At 31.3% G+C, this 24,017-nt stretch overlaps 1 protein-coding gene across 5 annotated transcripts in view; it reads left to right on the forward strand.

The window, feature by feature from the left end:
- rhea (Talin_middle and talin-RS domain-containing protein rhea) overlaps positions 1–24,017 on the forward strand; it is a 345,464-nt gene that overhangs the window by 253,420 nt on the left and 68,027 nt on the right. For all 5 annotated transcript variants that reach the window (XM_075362858.1, XM_075362859.1, XM_075362857.1 and 2 more), the window contains 10 exons: positions 164–457; positions 1,655–1,794; positions 8,881–9,071; positions 13,430–13,689; positions 14,691–14,853; positions 16,872–17,193; positions 17,805–18,039; positions 18,281–18,451; positions 20,347–20,619; positions 22,208–22,474. In XM_075362858.1, the coding sequence (XP_075218973.1) occupies positions 164–457; positions 1,655–1,794; positions 8,881–9,071; positions 13,430–13,689; positions 14,691–14,853; positions 16,872–17,193; positions 17,805–18,039; positions 18,281–18,451; positions 20,347–20,619; positions 22,208–22,474 (2,316 nt within the window). The remainder of the gene's footprint in view (positions 1–163; positions 458–1,654; positions 1,795–8,880; positions 9,072–13,429; positions 13,690–14,690; positions 14,854–16,871; positions 17,194–17,804; positions 18,040–18,280; positions 18,452–20,346; positions 20,620–22,207; positions 22,475–24,017) is intronic.

The following is a 24,017-nucleotide window of genomic DNA, read 5'->3' on the forward strand; positions in this document are numbered from 1 at the left end:
ATTGTTACATCCAGCCATTGTAAGCTTTTATTAAAACATGTTTAGTGTTACAGTGTTGTGTGAATGGTTAAGATCTAGTTGCAGTATATATTTATTATTTATTTTACTGTAAGATTAGATTATTTGTAATAGCAGTTTTATCAGTAATTTAAATCATTTGTAGGCACTGAATGATTGTGTGAGTTGTTTACCTGGCCAAAGAGATGTTGATGATGCCATATCTACGATTACAACTGCTTCAGCTGCTCTTGAGTCTGGTCGATTTCCACAGTCAGATAAACCATACAGTCAGTTGCAAACAGAATTGAACAGTGCAGCTGCTGGTCTAAATGATGCATCATCAGGTGTTGTTACATCTGTAGGATCACCAAACAAATTGGCAAATGCCTCTAAAAAGTTGGGCTCTGCTGTCGGTGATGTCATAAACGTCGGTATGGAGATGGCTGGACAAACAAAGGTACTTTATTTGACATAAGAGTCGCATTTCAATAGTTGGTTAACCTTGGTTAAGTATTCTCTGCGTAGGTAATGATCAGAGAATCTAGTGTTTTATTGATGATTATTTGTGATAAATAACAATATAATAAAATGCATTCCCTGTTTATTACACAGCTGTGAACTTTGAAGGTTACTCATCTCTGATACATATTGTTTAAGTTGTTATTATTAGCAATTTTTATTGTCGATTAAACATGATTGTAATTTTATCTAGAGTGATAAAAGCTACACTAACGTCCTTACTGTTTTGTAGCTTTGCATCCTTCTGTTTCCCTTTTATTCTGAAAATAGATCCTTATAATTTTAAAATTATTTACATATAAAAGGGCCTGAATTTTGCCCACTATCGGTTCCAGGAGATGTCTACAAAATATGTATATTCAATATCCAGGAAGTAGTAGCATGTTTTGGTACATTAAAATGAAGATTATAATCAGAACATGTGCTTATAAGCTGTGTTTTTGAATATACAACTAAAGAATATATCCATTTGTACTAATGAAACTATGAGTTTTTATGATTTTTTTTTTAAGAACTATTTTATGTGAATAATAGTAGATTTTTCAGGTGTATAATTTAAAAATTTAATTTACTGATGTTATCAATATTTTAATTATAGTAGACTGCAATGTTTAAGAGGACAATTATGTAACTGATGTATGAAAATCCAAATTAGCAAATATCAGACTCTGTAGTGAGAAATTAATTTGTAATATATCTAATAGCAAATTGAAAAGTTTAAGATTGGTTGTATTTCATAGCTAAAATATAAGCTTATATATATCATTTATTTAGTTGTGTTAAATTAATAAAAAAAGGTTAATAAATTAATCTGTTTGAAGTAGATGACCATTTTGTCTTATGATTGGCAATGTTGCAAATGCGCATCACATAAAAAAAATTCATGGATGTGTAATTTTGGTAAAAGACATTGGTTTGTAATATTTGATGTGATTATTAATTTTGATGTTATACATTTAGACAGACAATGTAATATTATTACAGTGAAGTATGTTATAGTTACACTTATAGTAATTTGAAGCGAGAAGGTTTCAAATAATTAATGTCAGGTGTATTGCAATGTAATATGTCATGTTACATTCTATTAATTTTACTGTGAAATATTTATCTGTGATGTTATTTATTTTTATTCCAGGACACTGAAGTTCAAGGGCAAATGGTAGTATCATTGAAAAATGTATCAGTTGTATCCTCAAAACTTCTTGTTACTGCTAAAACAGTTGCTGCTGATCCATCAGCACCAAATGCTAAAAATCATCTGGCATCAGCTGCAAGGTAAATAGCTTATTCTGTGTTATATTAAACTTTTTATCCTATTAATCTTCCTTGGTGTAATGTTTTTCTTAAATTTTACAGTTATGTTTAATACTTTGGTCTCTTTTCACGAGCAGAGTTTTTAAGTTGTATAAAGTCTTTTTCAGTTATGTTTATTGTTGAAAATAATTTTATGAATAGTTCATCATGAAGTCCTGAAGACTGATTAAAGTAAATCCTTGATTGAATTGGGATTTTTGTATTAATCATGGTGCAAAAAATCAACATATTTTAATTAATGTTTTTAATAGGTATTCAATAATAGTAGGTTATATGTACATGATATTTCTCTGTCCTGCTGAAATTCCACCATTTGAATTGAATAAATTAGTTTAAATGTGATTAATAAAGGTACATTTGTGTTTATATTTCACGTTTCTTATGACTAGTCTTATAAGATTAATCTACGACTTTACTTTTATGACTACTGAGTATTGTGTTAAAATTGTTCTAGTGTTGAGAATAAGGTTTGTGAATATATTAAATTTGTGAAATATATTAAATTTTTTTTTTTATATTTGTGATGTAGTGAAAAATATCAAACTGTTTGACTAAAATGTTTCTCACAAAAAACTAACTGTTGTTTCACTTCAGTACAGACTGTTTTTTACTGCTCAATAGTAATACTGCATACCAAACAGAGCTGTCAGCTCACTGTAACCAATGTTAAGTTAACAGAAATTATAAAGTGGGTAAACTGTTTGCCATTTGCTGAGAACAGGTTATTTCCCCAGCAACTGTTGTTTTATTAATATTAAATATGCTGTAAGCTAGCTTCTAAGATCGAACAATTTCAAAAACCAAATAATCTTATTCATGAAAATACTTTAGGTACTTATTTATCATTTCAATTTTACCAGATAAAATAGAACTTATTATCTAATAATATATGTTATTGCTTATACTATTATTAGATAGGTTTGTCAGAACCGTTTAAGAATACATATATATATATATATATATATATACCGTATTTTTTGGTGTATAAGACACACTTTTTTACCTTAAAAATTCATCTTAAAAATGGGGTGCGTCTTATACAATGAAGATAAAGATTGTTTCCTCGTTTCAAAGTTATACCCACTCCATTTTATGTTCTAAGATCTTTGTAGCAGGAGAATGACATGACCAAGTTGATGCGTGACCTTCATGTGACTTCTAGCATGTCATTGGCTCAGAATGGGGAGTCCCAATTTAAGTTGTGTAATCTCTTATCCAAGTAATCAGTTACAGACGTTTATCAGTATTGAGTTGATGTGTTGCGATTGTTTATGTTTGATAGTTTTTAGTGATGGAGAAAAGTAGGTGGCATTCTTACACTTCAAGTTACAAATTGCAGGTTGTAAAATATGCTGTAGAACACAGAAACAGGGAAGTTGAAAGACATTTTGTACCTCCACCTACAGAAAAAATGATTAGAACTTGGCATGGACAGAAGGAGAGGTTCAATTTGCGTAAAGAAAAGCGTGCTCGGAATGTGGTAAAGTTGCGAATGGCCAGAACTCGAGACCAAAGTTTTTAAATGGGTACAAGAAAATCGGCCAAATGGCATTGCCATTTCAACAAAAATGATTCCTTTACATGCAATCAAAGTAGCCTGTATCGTAACATAGAAGATTTTAAAGGTGGTGTGTTATGGTGTTATCGTTTCATGAAATGTAGTGGACTTTATATGCGTACAAAAACAAAAATCAGTCCAAAAATGCTAAAAGAATACGAAGACAAAATTATTTCCTTTCATAAATATGTGATTCAGCAACGAAAAAATTACAATTTTGAAATAGGACAGATAGCCAATATGGATGAAACGCCCCTAAAATTTGATGAACTGTAGCTGAGAAAGGTGAGAAAAGTATTACAATCAAAACCAGTGGACATGAAAAAGCACACTACACTGTAGTTCTTGCATGTTGTGCTGTTGGTATGAAGTTGCCGTCAGTGATAATTTTTTAGCGGAAGACACTGCCTAAAGAAAAAATAGCAACAGAAGTGATTGTACATGTTCATGAAAAAGGTTGAATGGATGAAAGTGTGGATAGACAAAGTATAGAAAAGAAGGAATATAGCACTGCTAAAGAAGAAAGCTCTTCTTGTATTTGATCAGTTCCAGCCTTATCTGAAGGAAACGAAAATCACAAGAGTGCTATACTAAACTGGTTGTCATACCAGGAGGACTTACATCACAACTACAGCCACTTGATGTATTATTAATAAGCCCTTTAAAGTCTTTATGAGGGAAGAGTGGAACAAGTGGATGATGAATGCTGGTGTACATCAGCTAACACCAAAGGGTGCCCTGAAACAGCCATCAATCTCTCAAGTGTGTGAGTGGGTTAAGATGTCTTGGTCAAAAGTAAATGAACAAACTACTGTTAAAGCATTCTTGAAATGTGGAATTAGCAACGCCCTTGATGGAAGTGAAGATCATTTCTTGTATGAAGAAGATGATGAACAACAGGATGAAGATATTGATGAGAGAGAAGATTCAGATGACAGTAACATGAGATTTGCAAGTTTCTGAAAAGTCAGTTTAGTATTAAAATTACTTATTATTTAATCAATTTTTTTTTTTAATCATACTTTAAATTTTATGTTTTTTCTAAAAAATTGTATTAAATATCTTGGATGCGCCTATACATAGGAGCGTCTTATACACCAAAAAATACGGTACTTACTTAAAATGGTATATAAATTGTAAAAAAAAGAAAAAAGTACAATTGTAGGATGTTAGTATGTTATTTCAGTTACCAAGAAATATTAGAATTTTCCATAAAAAACCCAGTATAAATTTTGTGCAAAATGTAACATGGTTTGTAGAATCATTCAAATTTTTTTTTGTATGTCAAACCTTAGTAAAGCCAACTATAGTAAAGAGGAGTAAAAAAGAGGGCTTATTAGTTTTCTTTAATATTTTAGAGATAAGTTTTTTGTTTTTTTTTGTCTTCAGTCATTTGACTGGTTTGATGCAGCTCTCCAAGATTCCCTATCTAGTGCTAGTCGTTTCATTTCAGTATACCCTTTACATCCTACATCCCTAACAATTTGTTTTACATATTCCAAACGTGGCCTGCCTACACAATTCTTTCCTTCTACCTGTCCTTCCAATATTAAAGCGACTATTCCAGGATGCCTTAGTATGTGGCCTATAAGTCTGTCTCTTCTTTTAACTATATTTTTCCAAATGCTTCTTTCTTCATCTATTTGCCACAATACCTCTTCATTTGTCACTTTATCCACCCATCTGATTTTTAACATTCTCCTATAGCACCACATTTCAAAAGCTAATCTTTTCTTATCAGATACTCCGATTGTCCAAGTTTCACTTCCATATAAAGCGACACTCCAAACATATACTTTCAAAAATCTTTTCCTGACATTTAAATTAATTTTTGATGTAAACAAATTATATTTCTTACTGAAGGCTCGTTTCGCTTGTGCTATTCGGCATTTTATATCGCTCCTGCTTCGTCCATCTTTAGTAATTCTACTTCCCAAATAACAAAATTCTTCTACCTCCATAATCTTTTCTCCTCCTATTTTCACATTCAGTGGTCCATCTTTGTTATTTCTACTACATTTCATTACTTTTGTTTTGTTCTTGTTTATTTTCATGCGATAGTTCTTGCGTAGGACTTCATCTATGCCGTTCATTGTTTCTTTTAAATCCTTTTTATTCTCTGCTAGAATTACTATATCATCAGCAAATCGTAGCATCTTTATCTTTTCACCTTGTACTGTTACTCCGAATCTAAATTGTTCTTTAACATCATTAACTGCTAGTTCCATGTAAAGATTAAAAAGTAACGGAGATAGGGAACATCCTTGTCAGACTCCCTTTCTTATTACGGCTTCTTTCTTATGTTCTTCAATTATTACTGTTGCTGTTTGGTTCCTGCACATGTTAGCAATCGTTTTTCTATCTCTGTATTTGAACCCTAATTTTTTTTAAATGCTGAACATTTTATTCCAGTCTACGTTATCGAATGCCTTTTCTAGGTCTATAAACGCCAAGTATGTTGGTTTGTTTTTCTTTAATCTTCCTTCTACTATTAATCTGAGGCCTAAAATTGCTTCCCTTGTCCCTATACTTTTCCTGAAACCAAATGGGTCTTCTCCTAACACTTCCACTCTCCTCTCAATTCTTCTGTACAAAATTCTAGTTAAGATTTTTGATGCATGGCTAGTTAAGCCAATTGTTCTGTATTCTTCACATTTATCTGGTCCTGCTTTCTTTGGTATCATGACTATAACACTCTTTTTGAAGTCTGATGGAAATTCCCCTTTTTCATAAATATTACACACCAGTTTGTATAATCTATCAATCGCTTCCTCACCTGCACTGTGCAGTAATTCTACAGGTATTCCGTCTATTCCAGGAGCCTTTCTGCCATTTAAATCTTTTAATGCTCTCTTAAATTCAGATCTCAGTACTCCCATTTCATCCTCCTCAACTTCCTCTTCTTCCTCTACAACACTATTTTCTAATTCATTTCCTCCGTATAACTCTTCAATATATTCTACCCATCTATCAACTTTACCTTTCGTATTATATATTGGTGTACCATCTTTGTTTAACACATTATTAGATTTTAATTTATGTATCCCAAAATTTTCCTTAACTTTCCTATATGCTCCGTCTATTTTACCAATGTTCATTTCTCTTTCCACTTCTGAACACTTTTCTTTAATCCACTCTTCTTTCGCCAGTTTGCACTTACTGCTTATAGCATTTCTTAATTGCCGATAGTTCCTTTTACTTTCTTCATCACTAGCATTCTTATATTTTCTACGTTCATCCATAAGCTGCAATATATCGTCTAAAAACCCAAGGTTTACTGCCAGTTCTCTTTATTCCGCCTAAGTTTGCTTCTGCTGATTTAAGAATTTCCTTTTTAACATTCTCCCATTCTTCTTCTACATTTTCTACCTTATCTTTTTTACTCATACCTCTTGCGATGTCCTCCTCAAAAATCTTCTTTACCTCCTCTTCCTCAAGCTTCTCTAAATTCCACCGATTCATCTGACACCTTTTCTTCAGGCTTTTAAACCCCAATCTACATTTCATTATCACCAAATTATGGTCGCTATCAATGTCTGCTCCAGGGTAAGTTTTGCAGTCAACGAGTTGATTTCTAAATCTTTGCTTAACCATGATATAATCTATCTGATACCTTGCAGTATCGCCGGGCTTTTTCGAAGTGTATATTCTTCTATTATGATTTTTAAATTGGGTGTTGACAATTACTAAATTATACTTCGTGCAAAACTCTATAAGTCGGTCCCCTCTTTCATTCCTTTTGCCCAGCCCGTATTCACCCACTTAGAGATAAGTGTTAGTTTTGAATGAAGACATTAACAAAAAATTAATTAGGGATTAAAGTAAGTCCATCCTCAATATTTTTATTGTAAATATGTTGCAAATTGAGTTTCAAACCTTCACAATTACATAACACAACTTCAAGGGATTTATTAATTGGATAAAAAGAAAGATGTATAGTATAAAGATAATATTAAAATATTGTGTATTAGATCTGGTTTATAAACTACGTAGAACAAATAGGCTGTTTATAAGCCCGTTAAAATTGTGTTTGTTAATGATGAGATTAATGAATATCAGCACTTGTACCATAATAAATATAGAATGAAATTTTAATAAGTACCAGTTTTCATTGAGAAAGACTTTGCAATTTATTTAAAAATAATTTAATTGTGGTCTAAAACTTGTAGATTTTAAACAGATCCCAGAAATGCTCAAATTTTTAGGTTGAAATATACATTTTAAAGAACCTCTTAGATATAAGAATTTTTTTTCGTTTACTGAAGCTAATTTTGTCATAACTTTAATCCATATTAAATTTTGTTCAGAACCAAATTTTTTTGGTTACATTTTATTATATGCATTAGGTTAATTTTTAATTCTCTTTGAGCATTGCCATTTACAACTATCTGCATTCCTGTTAGCCAGTTCTGTGATAATTCTATAATCTCATTACGAAAAGTAATGAGGTGGAAAAGAAAAGCAGAAGCTTTTCTTCTCCACCTTACATTATTAATTCAAACTACATCTGACTTCAATAAATACACTTATATTCAGTTATCTAATCTGCTACTTTTATGTAATATGCTCAGATTCGAAGAAAGATCATGATTTCTATATTTTCTGTCTCTAACCTAGACCCAACTAACTAACTTCTAGCCCCAACCTAGAAAAGGTGTCTGCTTTACTGCCAGAATTTACTCAAGAGATTATGTATAAAATAAATAGGAATTGAGATTACATTTCCTCAGAAAATATACCAGTATTTTTCTATAGTTTTCAGTTGCACAGTACTTTAAATTTTGGTTTAAAAGCTCAGTAAGTGTTAAACTTTTGTTTGTTGAGGTTAGTTCTACCATCAGTTAGTTTTTGTATTCAACAAATGAAAGAGCTGTTGCCCCTTTTCAGGAATATTTCTTTAGTCCAGCCTCTTCAGTGATTTTCAAAGGTTTACAGGCTCCCACACTAAGAACAAGGTCTCATAATAACTGGAGATAGGCTGTTTGATAAATACATCCATTCATTTTATATCATTAATGTTAAATTTTAACATAAAGTATAATTTTATTGGTTATCTTATGTATGTCTGTTATTTTTTTGATTATCTGAAGTTCTGTAATTGTAGCCATTTTTCCAGTCTTCCAGTCTGTTAGGCTATAAATATTTCAGTGTTTACTAATTTATTAATTAGCATTTGTTTCTTCAAGTTTTATTATGGTGTACTTTGGTTTTATTTATTTTGAATTTAGTAATCATGGTGTTGTATAGTTATTTAGGTTTCGAGGTTAACAGAGCAATTTTTTTTTTGACAAGGATATTGGGTAAGTATTGATGATGTAAAAACCATGAAAAACTTTTTCAAAAGGATTGGTAGTTATCAAGAATAGTATTTTTTCTTGTTACTAGTTTCTTCTAGTTATGATTTAATAGTCTATCATTGAAATAATTATTTATGAATCAAAATTTTCAGTTTGTGATTTTATGTTACATGTTTAATGTATATTTTACAGAGCTGTAACAGATAGTATCAACTACCTTGTTGATGTGTGCACTTCTGCAGCACCAGGGCAGAAGGAATGTGATAATGCTATTCGTAACATTCAGTCAATGAAGCCATTATTAGATCGCCCATCAGAACCAATCAGTGATGCAACTTATTTTGAATGTCTTGATACAGTCATGGAAAAGTCAAAGAGTCTAGGTAATCTAATTTTTCCACTTTTATACCACTAGAACAATGTTATTATAGTATAATAAAATAATTGTATACCCTTAATGTTATACCCTTTTGATATCCAAAAGTGTATCTCTTGAATCACATGTAGGAAGCCGCCAAGAGTAAAGAACTTCTGCATGTAGAAGGTTTTTTTATGGAAAATAGGATTTCTACTGTAACCTTCCTGTACATTTTAGAATTAAGTTCAATTGTTTTTAATAATGGTTTTATATGAACTTAATTTATATAAATTATATATCAGAGATAAAAATCATATTCACTTTGACAGTTTTAGAACCACAGACTTTGAACCAGTTCCTGATTATGTAAGTAAAAAAAATTAATAATTTGCCTGAAAATGTAAATAATTGGCTGATAATATAAATAATACCACTGTTTAGAATTTGCAGTAACAATTTTGTTTCTAAATATGATATGTTATAATCTTATTTAATTTGATGGATTCAACTTACGAACTTATCTATGTACTGGAATATTGTAACAATAATGAAATATTGTATGTTCATGTATTGTAATAATATGTATATTTAATTTCACATTTAATATTAAAAATTGATAGTTACAACCAGAGTAAATAAGTAGTTACACATAAATAAAAAAATAGTAAATAAAAACAACATGCAACAAGATAAAAACAATAGAAATTTGTATCTAATCATAATGAATAGTACTGTATTCAAAATTGTTTTACTAATAAACAGTCCAAGTTTGAAACAAAAGAAAAAATTATATTGTGGTGCAGTTATGTTTTCAATCTGCATCAGATCAGCATTGGTCAGGCAATTGTTGAAATAAGTGATTACTTATTTTCCTTCTTTTTTTCTGTGGATTATTTTTAACTTTGTTACTCATACAGAATCTTTTACTTACATATTTTATTGTCCCTAGCTTTGTTATTTTTGTTTAATGTGCGTTACGTTCTACATTCATTGAAGGGTACTAGTGTATGTTTATTTTATAATTATTAAAAATTAAGAATTTTGCTTTTTTTATTTCTTATATGCTTACTTTAAACAATAAATAGTATATAACAATAAACACAATAATATAACAATAATTATAATTTATTACATAAGTTTAATATAAATAGTTTTTTCTCTGCTCTCTTGGGCTGGATCTGGAGTCAAATTTAACTCAACCCAGGAGTGTCCTTTAACTCAAATGAGCCTTCCTGCCTACCAGCTATATGTCCAGCCTGGCAGGTAGGCTCGCTGGTTTGGATCTTTTGATTCTTTGATTCACCTGCCTAAACTACCGGATAGGGGTGAACCAGGCCCAACTATGTTGTTCCTGGATCCCTCCCCAGTGGCCAGGACTTGGTCTCTACACTGTATGTTATTTACCTCTATGTGTCTCAAACAGCCAGGCAGGGGGAACCAGGCCCGACTATGTCGTTCTTGGGCCCTACCCAGCGGCCGGGTCTCTGTCTCTTTATCAACTTATTTCTTTTTTTTTGTTTTTTCTATTGACATTAAGTCTCTGATCCATTCCTTACAATCTGTCTCTTCAGTTTTTAGGATCTCAGTGACCAGATTTTCAACTATCCTCCATTCTTTTTGACCTTTAAGCATAAATGCTACTATTGTATCTGGAGTGACATCCAAAATGAGCTCTCTTTCTGTGTTCTTCCCATTTGTCACATTCAAATATCATGTGTTGTGGGGAGTCTTCACTTCTACAATAGACACAGTTAGCGAATTCTCCCTTTCTAAACCTATTCAGGTAGTCACCGAATTCCCCATGGTCGAAGAGGAACTGGGAGATGTAGTATCCCACCTCCTCATGTTTCCTCTCCAGCCGTGGTCTCAATCTAGGGATTAACCTTCACATCCAGGAACTTGCATGGTCGTCTTTCACTCTTCCTGCCATTCTTATATATTAGTCCAGCAGCATCTTCCTTGTTCATTCCTTCGTAGACTCGCTTTCTTCTCTGGGTCTGGAGGTGAATGGGTGGTACCCCCGCCAGTACCCCTTAAGTGGCTGTAGAAACAGTTGTATAAGATTATGAAATATTCAAATTCATTCTTCATTGTAGGGAGTTTTGTCTAATTTTGTTCTTCTTAATGTTAAAAGCCAAAAACCAAGCTGGAGTGGCATACAATATGATGGACATCTCTGCTGTCAGGATCAGTCTTTTTGTGGCCTTTGGCTCCCATGTGTTTCCCATTAAGCATCCTGAAGAGTTTATGGTTTTCTCTGCTTTACATGTGTCCATCTCAAGGTGTTTGTTAAATTTTTCTGATTGTTGGAATCAAATTGCCAGATATTTAATGCATGGCATCATTGCGACCTGATATCTGTCCACTCTGACGTTTATGGGTCTGGTCTTATGTTTCCCTATTCCCTACCACCGTGAGAAGTTGAGTTTTCTTGGGTTCGAGACTTAGCCCTTTGAATTGGAGCCATTTGCTCACCTGTTTAATTGCTCTATTCGCTCTGTATTTGACGTCTTCTTCTTCACATCCTGACACTAGCAGTGCTAGGTTGTCTGCATAAGCAATCAGAGTTGCTGAGTTTGGGAACCCCAGTTTCAAAATCCCATCAAATGTAAGGTTCCAAAGAGGGGGCTCAGTACAGACCCTTGAGGCACCTCACCTTTCATTCGGAATCTAATTTCACCATCCTCCATTGTGGTGAGTAGTTCACATGCATGTAGGAAGTCACATATTACTGCTCTCAAATAATCACTAATCTTTTTGTTTGCCAACTCATTAGTCACCACCACCCATGGTAGACTATTAAAGGCATTCTGGACATCCAGGAGGACCATCAAGGGAATCTTTCTGGTCCTCCAGGTGCCCACCTTGCATGTGTTTATCCATGTCACCACTCTTTTCAAAGCGTCAACTGTCGATTTTCCCTTTATGAAACCATATTGTATGTAATATTACATAAGTATATTATAAATATACTATTATATTATAATGTATTACATAAGTAAAGTATAAATAATATATATTTGTAACTATACTATAATAATTATAATAATTGTATTTTTATTATAATTATGTTATATATTTTAATATAATATATAACAGTAAAATTAATATTCAAAATACAAACCATATTAACCCTGTAATGCATTTTGCCATAATATTACACAGTCAAGTATTGTATCCCAATACATTTTGCTGTAATATTATGCATTCTGTCATGCCATCAGATTCTACACTCTAGCAACTGCAGTTTGTACTAAAAGGTCTCAGACTAAATGTAGTACAGTTTAAAATGGGTTTTTCTCTGTAATTATTATTATACAATAAATAATAATAATAAAGTCTGAAAGGAACAAAATATTTCTTATTCGTACAGTGTTTCACGTGATCAGCTGTTCCATATTTTGACTTTCATACTGCATTTGGTTTGTAGTTTCTTGGTTATATTTTCATATATGAGCGTTTTAGTGATTTTATACTGATTTGCAGAGTTCGTGTTGTATATTTTTATTATAGTTTAGTTTTTCTGAAGAAAAATGTGGTAATAGTGCTTAGTTTTGTTTCTGTAGTATGCGAATTGCTTTTTTTGTTTTAGTTTATGGTTTAAGATTATAAAATATTTATTATAAACCCTTTAATGCATTTTGCTGTAATATTACACAGTTATGTTATGTAATTATATTGAAATTTTTCTTCTGGTATGAATATAAAGTGAAATACATGCAGTTCAAGTTCAAGAGCACAGTCAGTTGTCAATTAATAAAATAATCAATGCAGTTAGGGATTATTAATCACCAACATAATTAAAGAATTAAAGGGTTAATGGTTTTATTTTTATTGTATATGTAACTTTAATTTTTTCATATAGTGTTACTATATGTAACTAGAGATAAACTTTTTTTTATAGATCCCATACAAAAATTAACCTACTGGTAGGTTTGCAGTTCAGGTCAGCAGTTTTGTAGGTCAGGATCCTCATAAGCTTAGTAGATTCTGCTAAGATTTTCTTAATTGTTTATAGAAATAAGTATGTAAAATATAAAAACTGCCAAGTCTGTAATAGAATTTAAGATTGGGCCTGTTGTTTCTCAGCCATATCAATCTATCAGTTGTAATACAATAGTTAACTTAAGTAGCAGTTTTATTTTGATCTAATTAACTTATCTTTCCTTTGTAGTGGGTATGGTTTCTTTTGTTTTGTAGCAACAAATGTTGTAAATCTATCTAACTGTGAACCTAAAATATTTTTTTTGTTTTAAAACTGTATGCATAATCATTTATATAAACTTTTTTATCACTGTTGTGTCTCTCTATACGTATTGAACTGCACTACAATTACAGTGTTATTCTTTATTTCATTGTTAATGAACGTGTAATTATTTTCAGGTGATGGAATGACTGGTATTGCAACACATGCTAAACGTGGTGAACATGAACAGTTTGGTGAATCTGTACGCAGTGTTAGCAATTCAATTTGTGGTTTGATTGAACCAGCTGCACAAGCTGCTTACCTGCTTGCAGTTTCTGATTCAAGTAGTATTGCTGCGAAACAGGGACTTGTTGATCAAGTACAGTTTGCACGGGCCTATCAGGCTATACAAGGGGCTTGTACAACTCTTTCAAATTCTACCAGTAATCAACAGCAGGTAAGGTTACTTCATTTTCTTCTATTATTTAGTGTCTGAAAAATTTCCTGACTTTTTCTTAATAGAATTATTCTAATTATGGAAATCTCATAAATTTTTCCCAGTAAGTATAGAAAAAGCTGCATACTTGTCTTCAAGTGCCATCTTGTTCTATCTTTAAATTTGGAAAAACTAATAGTTTTGGGGGTTAACAAGCACAACTTATAAATAAGATATTTATTAATATAACATTGTTGTTTCTTAACTGGTTTTAATTAGTATAATGTGATATAAGAAACAATAATGAGAAACATTTTTTTATTCTACAAACAATAGCCTTTGTCTTCAGAAGTTTCCTTTGGATAACATTTTGTAACCTATGTTTCAAATAACATTTGTTTCTTTTCTTTGTCCATTACAGGGCATAGGAGGCTGTAATTTATTGTTGTTCTTTTTAGTATTAAAATCACTTCTATAAATATTTTCTATATTTGCATGACAAAGAGAATTATATATTTGTAGAGGAGTACTAATGTCCTGTGTTCTTAGATATTTTTGATGTATTCTTTCTCTCTCTAGTAATACATACATTTAATTCTGAGTTTATTTTATCATTGTTATTATTATTACTGCTAAATATTCTCATTCTGCAGTCTTTCACTCTATATTAAAAATATTATTTCAGTGGCTTGACTTTTCTTAGCCTGTTCTTTTTTTCTACCCATTACTCACTTTTTTTAAGAGGTTCATAATAATAATTATACAGTTGGTGGGTACTGTGCAGATGATAGCCTACATCAAGATCTTTATCAGAAAAAGATTATACAAAGGTTGCTGAATTACAAAAATGATCTGTAAATATTGCATTATTTTAATGTGAAATCTGTTTTTATTTCAAATAAGTTCAGGCACAAATCAAAGGAAATGTAGTTGTATCAAAGGAATTGTCGATTTACTTTTTACTGATGTTATAACAAATTTTTAATGGCTATTATCTAATAAATAACTTCATTTTGTTTTAGGTTTTAGCTGCCGCAACTGTTATTGCAAAACATACCAGTGCACTGTGTAATGCTTGTCGTACTGCATCATCAAAAACAACAAATCCAGTTGCTAAGAGACATTTTGTTCAGTCTGCTAAAGATGTTGCAAATTCAACTGCCAATCTTGTTAAAGAAATCAAAGGTATGTTGTTTACATAAGTTTTAATCTTTTTAAAAGATTTCCTTCCCTTCATGCATTGAAGCTTCAGTGAGAGCAACACATTTTAGTCAGGAGTGGCAGAGATGGCCCAGGGCTCATCACATATTTTTTGGCATGGCAAACCATACCTTGTTGTAAATGTTTACCCGGTTCCCAGCTAACTCACCACTTGTGGAAAAATGACTGTGCCAACTTGCAACAAACTACAAGGACCTGACCAGTGTTTGCACTTGGATCAGTAGCTGGTTGTACAGCCTAGCTGCATGCTCCTCAAATTCCAAGTTGGTTTAATGTCTCATAGTGAAAGTGATAGTGTATTCCTAAATAGTTTCTTTTTATAAACTAAAGTGTCTGTTTAAATCAGCTAGTATATTTTCATGATTTACTTGTTATGAAGTTGCAAGAGGATTGACAATAAGATGCTAAGTCCAACCTTTTTTACATAATGATATGTTGTGGTAGTAAATACTATAATACAAGTGTTTTCTTTATTTCTTGATTATTTTCTGCAGATTCAACCTTGACTTCAGATGATAATTATGTAAATTATCTTCTACATAATTGAACTGAACTGACTTAAATTTTAATGAATGATGGTAAATCAAAATAAAAATATTAAAATTAAAAGTAAGCTCATCTTTGATAATTGGTGTTGCAGTACATGAGCATCAATAAAACTTATTTCACAGAAAAAGAATAAAACATTGCATTTTACATAAAAATTACAAAGAGAGTTAAATTTGAGATTAGCTTTAAGCAGGGAGTAATAATAACATCCATAATGTACCTCATCATCATGCACAGTACTTTGCATGACATGGGCCTTTAGAATAAATAAAATTGTCCACTTTGTTAAATGTCTTGTCCCTAATATAAAATTAAAAAAAAAAGAAACTTAATATTTATTTATCTTCACTCTAATAAAGACTGATTTTTGTGGATGACCATCCTGATTGGTGTCTGGATATGAACCTTTATTTTTGTGTACGTTTCTAAAAACATAATTTAGAATATCTGACTGAATTTAATTTTATTCCAGTTACAATATTTTTAACTTTATATTTTGTTTTGAATTATACATGTAAACAGAAAACATTTTATATAAAAAGTGAAATGAAATTAATAAATAAATAAGTCTAAAAATTAAATTGGACAGACTGGATGCACGTTCCATCCCCAGATATTAGGTATACATACAGGCATTACGCATACCAACAACACATGCAAATTTTATATATAACACTTAAAAAAAAAGATCATAACACAGTGACAATATGTATCTATAAACATAGTAAATTTAACAAAAACAACACACATTAAATTGCAGGGGCTGTACATACCATATGGCTTAGATCCGGCCCCTGCATGGTAGAAGGGGAGGTTTTTTTAGCGGGTGAGAGCCCCGCACTGCCGTCAGTACAGGCCTGACGGTGGCTGGCAGAGCTTTTTCCTCCGCTACGGAAAGAAAAAAAAACACATTAAATAAACAAATACAACATAAGTCAAGTTACATACGTAGGGGTTTTCTAAGCTTTTTGTGGGTGCTGTTGGTAACTGTGGTACCAGATACTCTACTGAAAATTTGCTCTTAAATTTTTTTTGGAAGAAAACATTCCATTAATTTCTAACAAAGTCCATTTATCTTAAAAATTTATTTTAGTTGCAATCTTATTTTAAAGATATACTTAATTTAATATTTTGTACTCACTGGATCTGAATTCCTGCAAAACCGTTTTCAATATGTTAGGAATCGTTAGAAGTGTACGGTCAAGTTGTATATATACTATTAATGTCTTCATGTACTTTTTGAAGTGAAGTGTGATGTGTGTGAAGGGGTTGTAAGTGTAACTGTAAGTTAATGACTATTTATACTTAAAAGTGAACATCAGTGATTTTAAAATTTACTTATGAATGAATATTCAGTCGGTTAAAATATATCAGAGGAATATTTCTTATTACAAATATGTAGATGGAAGTTGTAATGATATTCTATTTTTCAGCTTTGGATCTTGATTATTCTGAAAGAAACCGTGAATCATGTTCAGCTGCCACTCGTCCATTGCTTGATGCTGTTGATTCTTTGGTAACATTTGCTAACTCCTCTGAGTTTGCTAGTCAGCCAGCTCGAATCAGTGAAAGTGCAAGGGCCAGTCAAGAACCTATAACATCTGCTGGCTGTGAAATAATCGACGCATCTAGTGCTGTAATTTGTGCTGCTAAAAGCCTTGCTGTTGCACCAAAAGATCCACCAACATGGAAATTACTTGCTAGTCACAGCAAAAGTGTTTCTGATTCCATAAAGAAACTTGTTGCTTCTATCAGGTAAAGAGCTTTTGCATTGTGTTTCAATGTTTACTTAGATATATATTTATTTTTTTAAAATAATTTATATTAAGTTTGACTCAGCAAAAACAAATTCGGAAAATGGAAAACAAACCGACTGATAATATACATTTGTGATTATTTCTATGTTTATTATTAACAACATGCATTGAAAGTTAACCTTTTTTGTATGAGTATTATGATTTTTTTCTACATATATATACATTTTAAGTTATATAGTAATTGGAAGTGTAATCGGTTCTAGTAGCCATCAGTAGATGTTATTTTATTGCAGAAGAGTTAATATATTTCATCCTGTTAATAATTGTTACATTCTTGAAAATAGCAATGTAAGGGAAATATTCGTAATTGTTGACCCGTTTGATATTAAACTGGTACCTTTCTTGATCCTTCAGGGGTACCCTTTTATATTTGTTTGGAAAATTATTATATTTTGGTACCCTTTTATATTTGTTTATAACTGTTTGGAAGATTATTGGGAAGTAATTGTTACATTTTTTGGAAGTTTATTAAAAAAAAAGTGATTACTCTGAGAATTTAGTGTGTTTGATTGGTCTCTTTTAGTGTCAATATCTGGTTTTATGTTTTAGAGATAAAGCTCCTGGACAGCAGGAATGTGATGAGGCAGTTGAGAGATTGAATCATTGCATTCGTGAGTTAGACCAAGCTTCTCTTCTTGCTTTATCACAGAGTTTACCAGCTCGTCGTGACAACACATTGCAAGGTTTTGCTGAACAGACCGAAAGTTCTGCTGCTGAGATTTCTGATCGTCTTGATCCACTAAGAGTAGCTGCAAAAATGGAAGCTGAAAACATTGGTCACACAGTAAGTTAATTTTTCAGTTATTCTAGAAAAGCAGTTTCCATACTCTAATATTGTATAATTTATTACTTGTGGTATTTCATTTTCCTTGCTAAAAGTTATTATCAGATGAACATATTTCGTTCCTCACTTATAGTGTACATTCAGTCATAATACAATAAAGTGTGTAGCATCTTGGCATTTCATGCAGAGGTCTTGGGCACTCTTTCATAAAACAAATTAATCTTGTGAATCATTATTTCAGGTGAAACAAATGGTTGCGTATTTTGAACCTCTCGTATCTGGTACTATTGGTGCATCATCTAATATGGTTCATTCAAAACAACAGACTGTTCTGTTAGATCAAAGCAAAACTGTTGTGGAATGTGCTTTACACCTTATTTACGTCACCAAAGAGTGTGGAGGGAATCCAAAGGTTAGTAGTATGAGTTTTTTTTCTGTATATTTACTATTATCGTCTAGGATGCAATTTAATAGATTGTGTATGAATATTTATATCCTTTATTTTATCCTATTAGCTGTTTGTTGTTTAGCTGTTATAGATTATCTAAATGTTTTTGAATTAACATCCAACATCAGAAATATCTCTTCAAAAGTAAAATTAAAGCCTGTACAACAAGATTATTACTATGTTATTGATATATATTATTATTATTGACTATTATGGTAATAAAAATAATGGAAACATTATTTACACTGAAATAAATCAGTAAAAATTTGATAACTAAAATAAGCAAAAATATAACTTTTAAATCACATATTTGGTTCAGTATATAAAACAAAAATTAAATTTAATAAGGAGGTTGATAGAATGCTCATATTACGCTTTAATCACATTTACCCTGACTTCAATAGATAGATATAGTAGGAAACCAGATATAGTAAGAATAAAAAATATTTTATGTAAATTCAAACAGTAAAAAAAACATTAATTTGGTTTCAGTAGATGCTTAAAACAATTGCAATAATGACTCAAATTCAAAATTAAACTAAAAGCTCAACTATTTTGTCATGCGTGCTTTATATTGATAGCAGATACTTATTATTTTAAACAAAAATGATTATATATATATATATATAAAAATAAAACTTATATTAAAAAAGTGATCTTAAGAAATTAAATAACGATGTAATAAAAAATACAGTGCTTAATTGATAAAAATCTCAACAATATTAATTTATTAATAAATAATGGTCCTAAGCACCACAGGATTGCCTGATGTTTTGAATTTTTGATTTGTGGTTTTTAATTCTCCAACTTATAACATTTCAATATTTCGCTTCTTATTAGTTTCAAATTACAACATAAAACAACTTCTGTTAGATGAAAGATAATTCTCAAATAACTGATAAAATAAAATTTAAAGTTCAAAATAACGATATAATGACGTTACATGATATTAAAGACATGTTCACTAATTTTTCATTAAAGTATATACTGTTTGCTTATACCACTGACTACTTAGTTTACACTGCCTGAATGTTAGGGTCATCTACATTGAGAATTTTTTTAAATACACATAGTAGTACAAAATAATAATTGTAAAGTGAAAAATTAGTGAACATGCTTTCTTGCTTGTAATGTTTTGTTCATAATTAAAGACTTTGAAAATTGTATTTACACGTATAATATTTTTTATTAGAATGATATTAAAAATAGAATTGCATAACTGACGATATTTTACATTTTTTGGACTGAAGTAGTTGAAAATTATATTAAAAAAATTCCATCTAAATTTCTTTTATGCTGAATTAAGTGGTGCATCTCTAGGAAATAACTAATTTACTCCTTAATTTATAGTAAAATTTATTTATTTATTACTTTTTTATGTTATTTTCTCTACATGATTTCTATTCATTTTTTGGGTAATGTTCTGTTACACTTTTCCTCAAACTCTCACTTGTATTATCATTCTTATGTTTACCATCATAACTATATTCATTACCTTTTTAATTCAATATATTTTTATTAACCAAGTAAATTTGGGAGCTCAATGAAAACATTAACACTTGGATGACTACATACAGCTATTTTTACACTATAATAAACAGTCAATTAATCAAAATATATTGAATCATACAAAATAATCAGAAGAAAAAGAAAATATATAAAAAAAGAAAATTTCTATCTACAATTGCTTGCAAAAATAACATATAAGATCATTTTTTATAAATTATAATTTACATTTACTATTAATGAAGTAATAGATTTTTTTTAGGCACTGTTTTTTGTAATCTTCTTTTTTCTTTACATCTAATTAACGGTTTTAATAGCTACTCTATTTTGAAACATTAACTGTTTTGTTTCAGGCTGTCAATATACATCCAGATATAGATGAATGCGTCTCAGCTACTAGGGATGCCATATCAGATTTAAGTAGCACATTAGAACAACTCGCTACACAAGCTGGTGTTGTTACTGGTCTTCTGGACACCATAACAAGAGCGATGGGAAAGATACCAGATCCTAAAGCACCTCAACAACGTCTGTCATTCATACATGATTCTACTGATAGCTATGTTGATTATCAGACAAGGATGGTTGCTTCTGCCAAAGAGATAGCAAGATTATCTCAAGAAATGGTAAATCATTATTTTGATCTTGAAAATAATTTGATAAACTTCAGGTAATTTTTTTTTTTTTATTTCAGATAAGTTCTTCATCAATGAAGCCACATTCCTTATGAGTTAAATTCTTGTTCAAACATGTTGAATTATCCTTTAAAATTGTTTATTTTAATTTCATAATATAAAAAAAAATATTTTGAGTATAGAATCAGAGTTAAATCAGTGAATTGTATCCTCCTATTAATTATTCTGCTGTTTTTACATGCTAAAGATTAATATTTTTTATTAACTATTGTAGATTTGTTTACCAAGAAAAGTCTATGATTTTCTGTATTTACTGAATTGTAGGAAACAATCCTTTCGTAATGTTTGTTCTTCAACAATTACATCTGTTGGTATACTGAGTATTGTTGTTGATGGGCATCTGGCTGAAGAATTTATATTTTAATTGGAAATACTTCCATTTGCCACACAATTCTGGTGGGACAAGGTTTTTCCATTAATAACCTGATTTTATTGGGTCGGTGTTGGATCTCCAAGTAGACTGGAGGAGCCAGGCCAAATGGGTAATAGTAGAAAGTTTTTTAGTGTACTTGGCAAAGCTGAAGATTGCTGAGGGGATCTAGAGCCCTGCTTGGATTTCTCTTGTATTCTGTTTTTGTTTATGTTTTGCTATATAAATTATGTTTTTGTCCTTTGTTTTGGTTCATTGTTACTGTGTTATTGTTCCGTGTAAGATTTTTATGTTTTGTGTTGTGTTTTGAACTCACTTTTACCTTCTGTGGGTAGGTAGTTCAGTTCCTTTGTTTTGTTAAATCCTTTAAGTCTTACTTTAAGACTCTGTGAGATGTGTTTTTTTATTTAGTTCATTAAATAGTAGTACACTGGTGGGAATGTCCCTTGTGGCATTCACATAGGTGGCATCCTGGCTGAGGTGAACTGGAATATGTCAAAAGCCAAGGTTTCAAAGATTACCTCTGGTAAAGCCCATAGGGCTAGGAATGGAGGGGATGGCAGAGGGTGTCTTCCCCTACAAAGGGGGGGGGGCAGATAGTTCTTTAATTTTTGAGGGGAGAAGCAGTCTTTGTTAAGTTCTAGTTAAGTTTGTCATCAAAGAATAATTGATAGGTAATGTGATGCTTCCATTTGGCTAAAAGTATCCTGACCTGAAGAACTGGGTGGATGGGTGGGTGTCTGATATGTGGAGTTGCATTTCCAGGGCGCCTCCTCTGGAGGCTGTTGGTAATCATATACTGCAGTTCCTTTGATGGTAGGTCATCCTTATCCATACCTTTTTCATATTTTTGGTCCCTTCTCCCCCCTTTTCAGTAATATTGATGTAAGTCTGATTCCATCTGCTAGATCCATGCTGAAAATGCTGATTCTTATAGTCAGTGAGTTTTGTGTGATCTGGTGGGCTGTCTCTGGCTTAATGGGGAATAGCTTAAGTGGCTGTTACATAAAGCTTGGTCCTCTAATTCCTTGTAAGATAAAAAATACAATATATCAGATATAAGTAGTATTTTATTATTATTATTTAATAAATTATATGTTTTTGTATCATGACATGTTTATTTTTTAATGGAAAAATTTTTCATAAAAGGTTCTGAAATCATCTTCTGATGTATCACAAGTTGGACCACTTGCTGCACAACTTACACATCAATATGCTCAGTTGGCTACTGATTCTGGAGGAGCAGCTGTTGCTACAGCTAATCCAGAAGTCAGTTCACGTTTGGCGACATCTGTACAAGAACTTGGTCGTGCATGTTTTAACACAGTATCTGCTGCGGGTAGTGTCCAGGCTTCACCAGCTGATACTTTAGCACACCGTGATCTTTCTGATAGTGCTCATGTTCTTTCTGTGAAGGTAATTGTAGACATTTTATTTTATTAAAGTAGATAAAATTGTTAAAACTTAATAGAAAATAAATTTTAATTTATGATATATTTCTCAAAACTGTAACGTACAATTTAATTATAATTATTCATAATACCACATGATTTATTTTTTTATGTGTTACTTTCTTTTTGTAAAAGAATAATATTTTAATATATGGAGTCTTTTGTTCAAATATTGCAAATTTAATTTTTTTTTTTAACATTAAGTATAATATTCTGTTTTGCATTTTACAGTAAGTGCAAAACCATACCAATAACATATCCTACACTCTTGATAAAATAATAAACTGCATCCCTTATAATTTTATGATTCTTAAATGTCTTAGGAAGTGGCATCCTGTAAGATAATAGATGTTAAATATAAAGTGTCCAAGGCGAAAGCCTATTTATAAACTGTTGGTGCCGATAGATCACCTTATTAAACAACATTGCTCTATATTGTTGACATATATATATATATGTATAATATATATAAGGTATGATTGGAAAGTTTTAAGTGCTTATAATTTCAAAATGGCAATATTTACAGGCTATTGTGATGGATCTGCATCAAAGTGCAGTGTCCCTTCTGACTGAACATACAGACTCCAATGGTATTTCCACTTTTGAAAGCATTCCTGGAAATTTTCTTTCTTAGGGGTGTTAGAACCCTCACTGTATTTGCCTGGATGTCTGCAGTTGAATCGAATTGGTTCCCTTTCAGTGATAATTTCAATTTAGGAAACAGGTAGAGTTGCTAGGGGCTAAATCAAGGGAAAAGGGGTTGCAGAAGTACAGGAATTTGACCAAAAATTCTGCGATCAAGAACGCTTGATGAGCCAGCGCATTGTTGTAGTAGAGGACCCAATTCTTATCTTGCCAGAGTGTAGGCCTTTTCTTCCGCACAGTTCGCACAAACGCTGAAGGACACTTATAGTACTGCTGGTTGACTTTCTGCCCCCTAGGGGCAAATTCCTGATGCACAGTACTTGTAGAATTGAAGAAACTATCATTGTCTTCACATTCGCCAACTTTTTTTGCGCTTTTCTTGGTCGTGGTGAACTTGGACCCTTCCACTGTGATGATTATGCTTTTGTTTGTGGGTCAAACCCATAAACAGAAAATTATTTTATTGATTTTTAACAACTGAGAACATTACTTCATACTTGATTTTGAATTATTTTCTCCACAACAGTCTGAATTGTCATAAATTCAGAAGTATTTAATTAGAATTTTGAAATTTTACTTATAAAAAGTAAGCTTAGTGAATTTTGTTTTTGTGGGACAGAACATTATATTTATATTTTTATGACATTTACTTGTTTTAAAAACGCATGAATAATAGAGTAATTGAGAAAACCTTTTAATGACATTTACTGAAATTAGTTTTCTTTTTGTATATTTAATGTATGATGTTTAATTGAAATATATAGCTATGTTATTCCCTACTTAGTAGCAGAGTACATAACTTCTTGATTTATGACAGAAAGATGTATAATTGGTTATTGCTGTAAAACGTACATCTCAGACTT

This window comes from Lycorma delicatula, chromosome 4 (genome assembly GCF_047948215.1).
Source record: "Lycorma delicatula isolate Av1 chromosome 4, ASM4794821v1, whole genome shotgun sequence".
Lineage (NCBI taxonomy): Eukaryota > Metazoa > Arthropoda > Insecta > Hemiptera > Fulgoridae > Lycorma > Lycorma delicatula.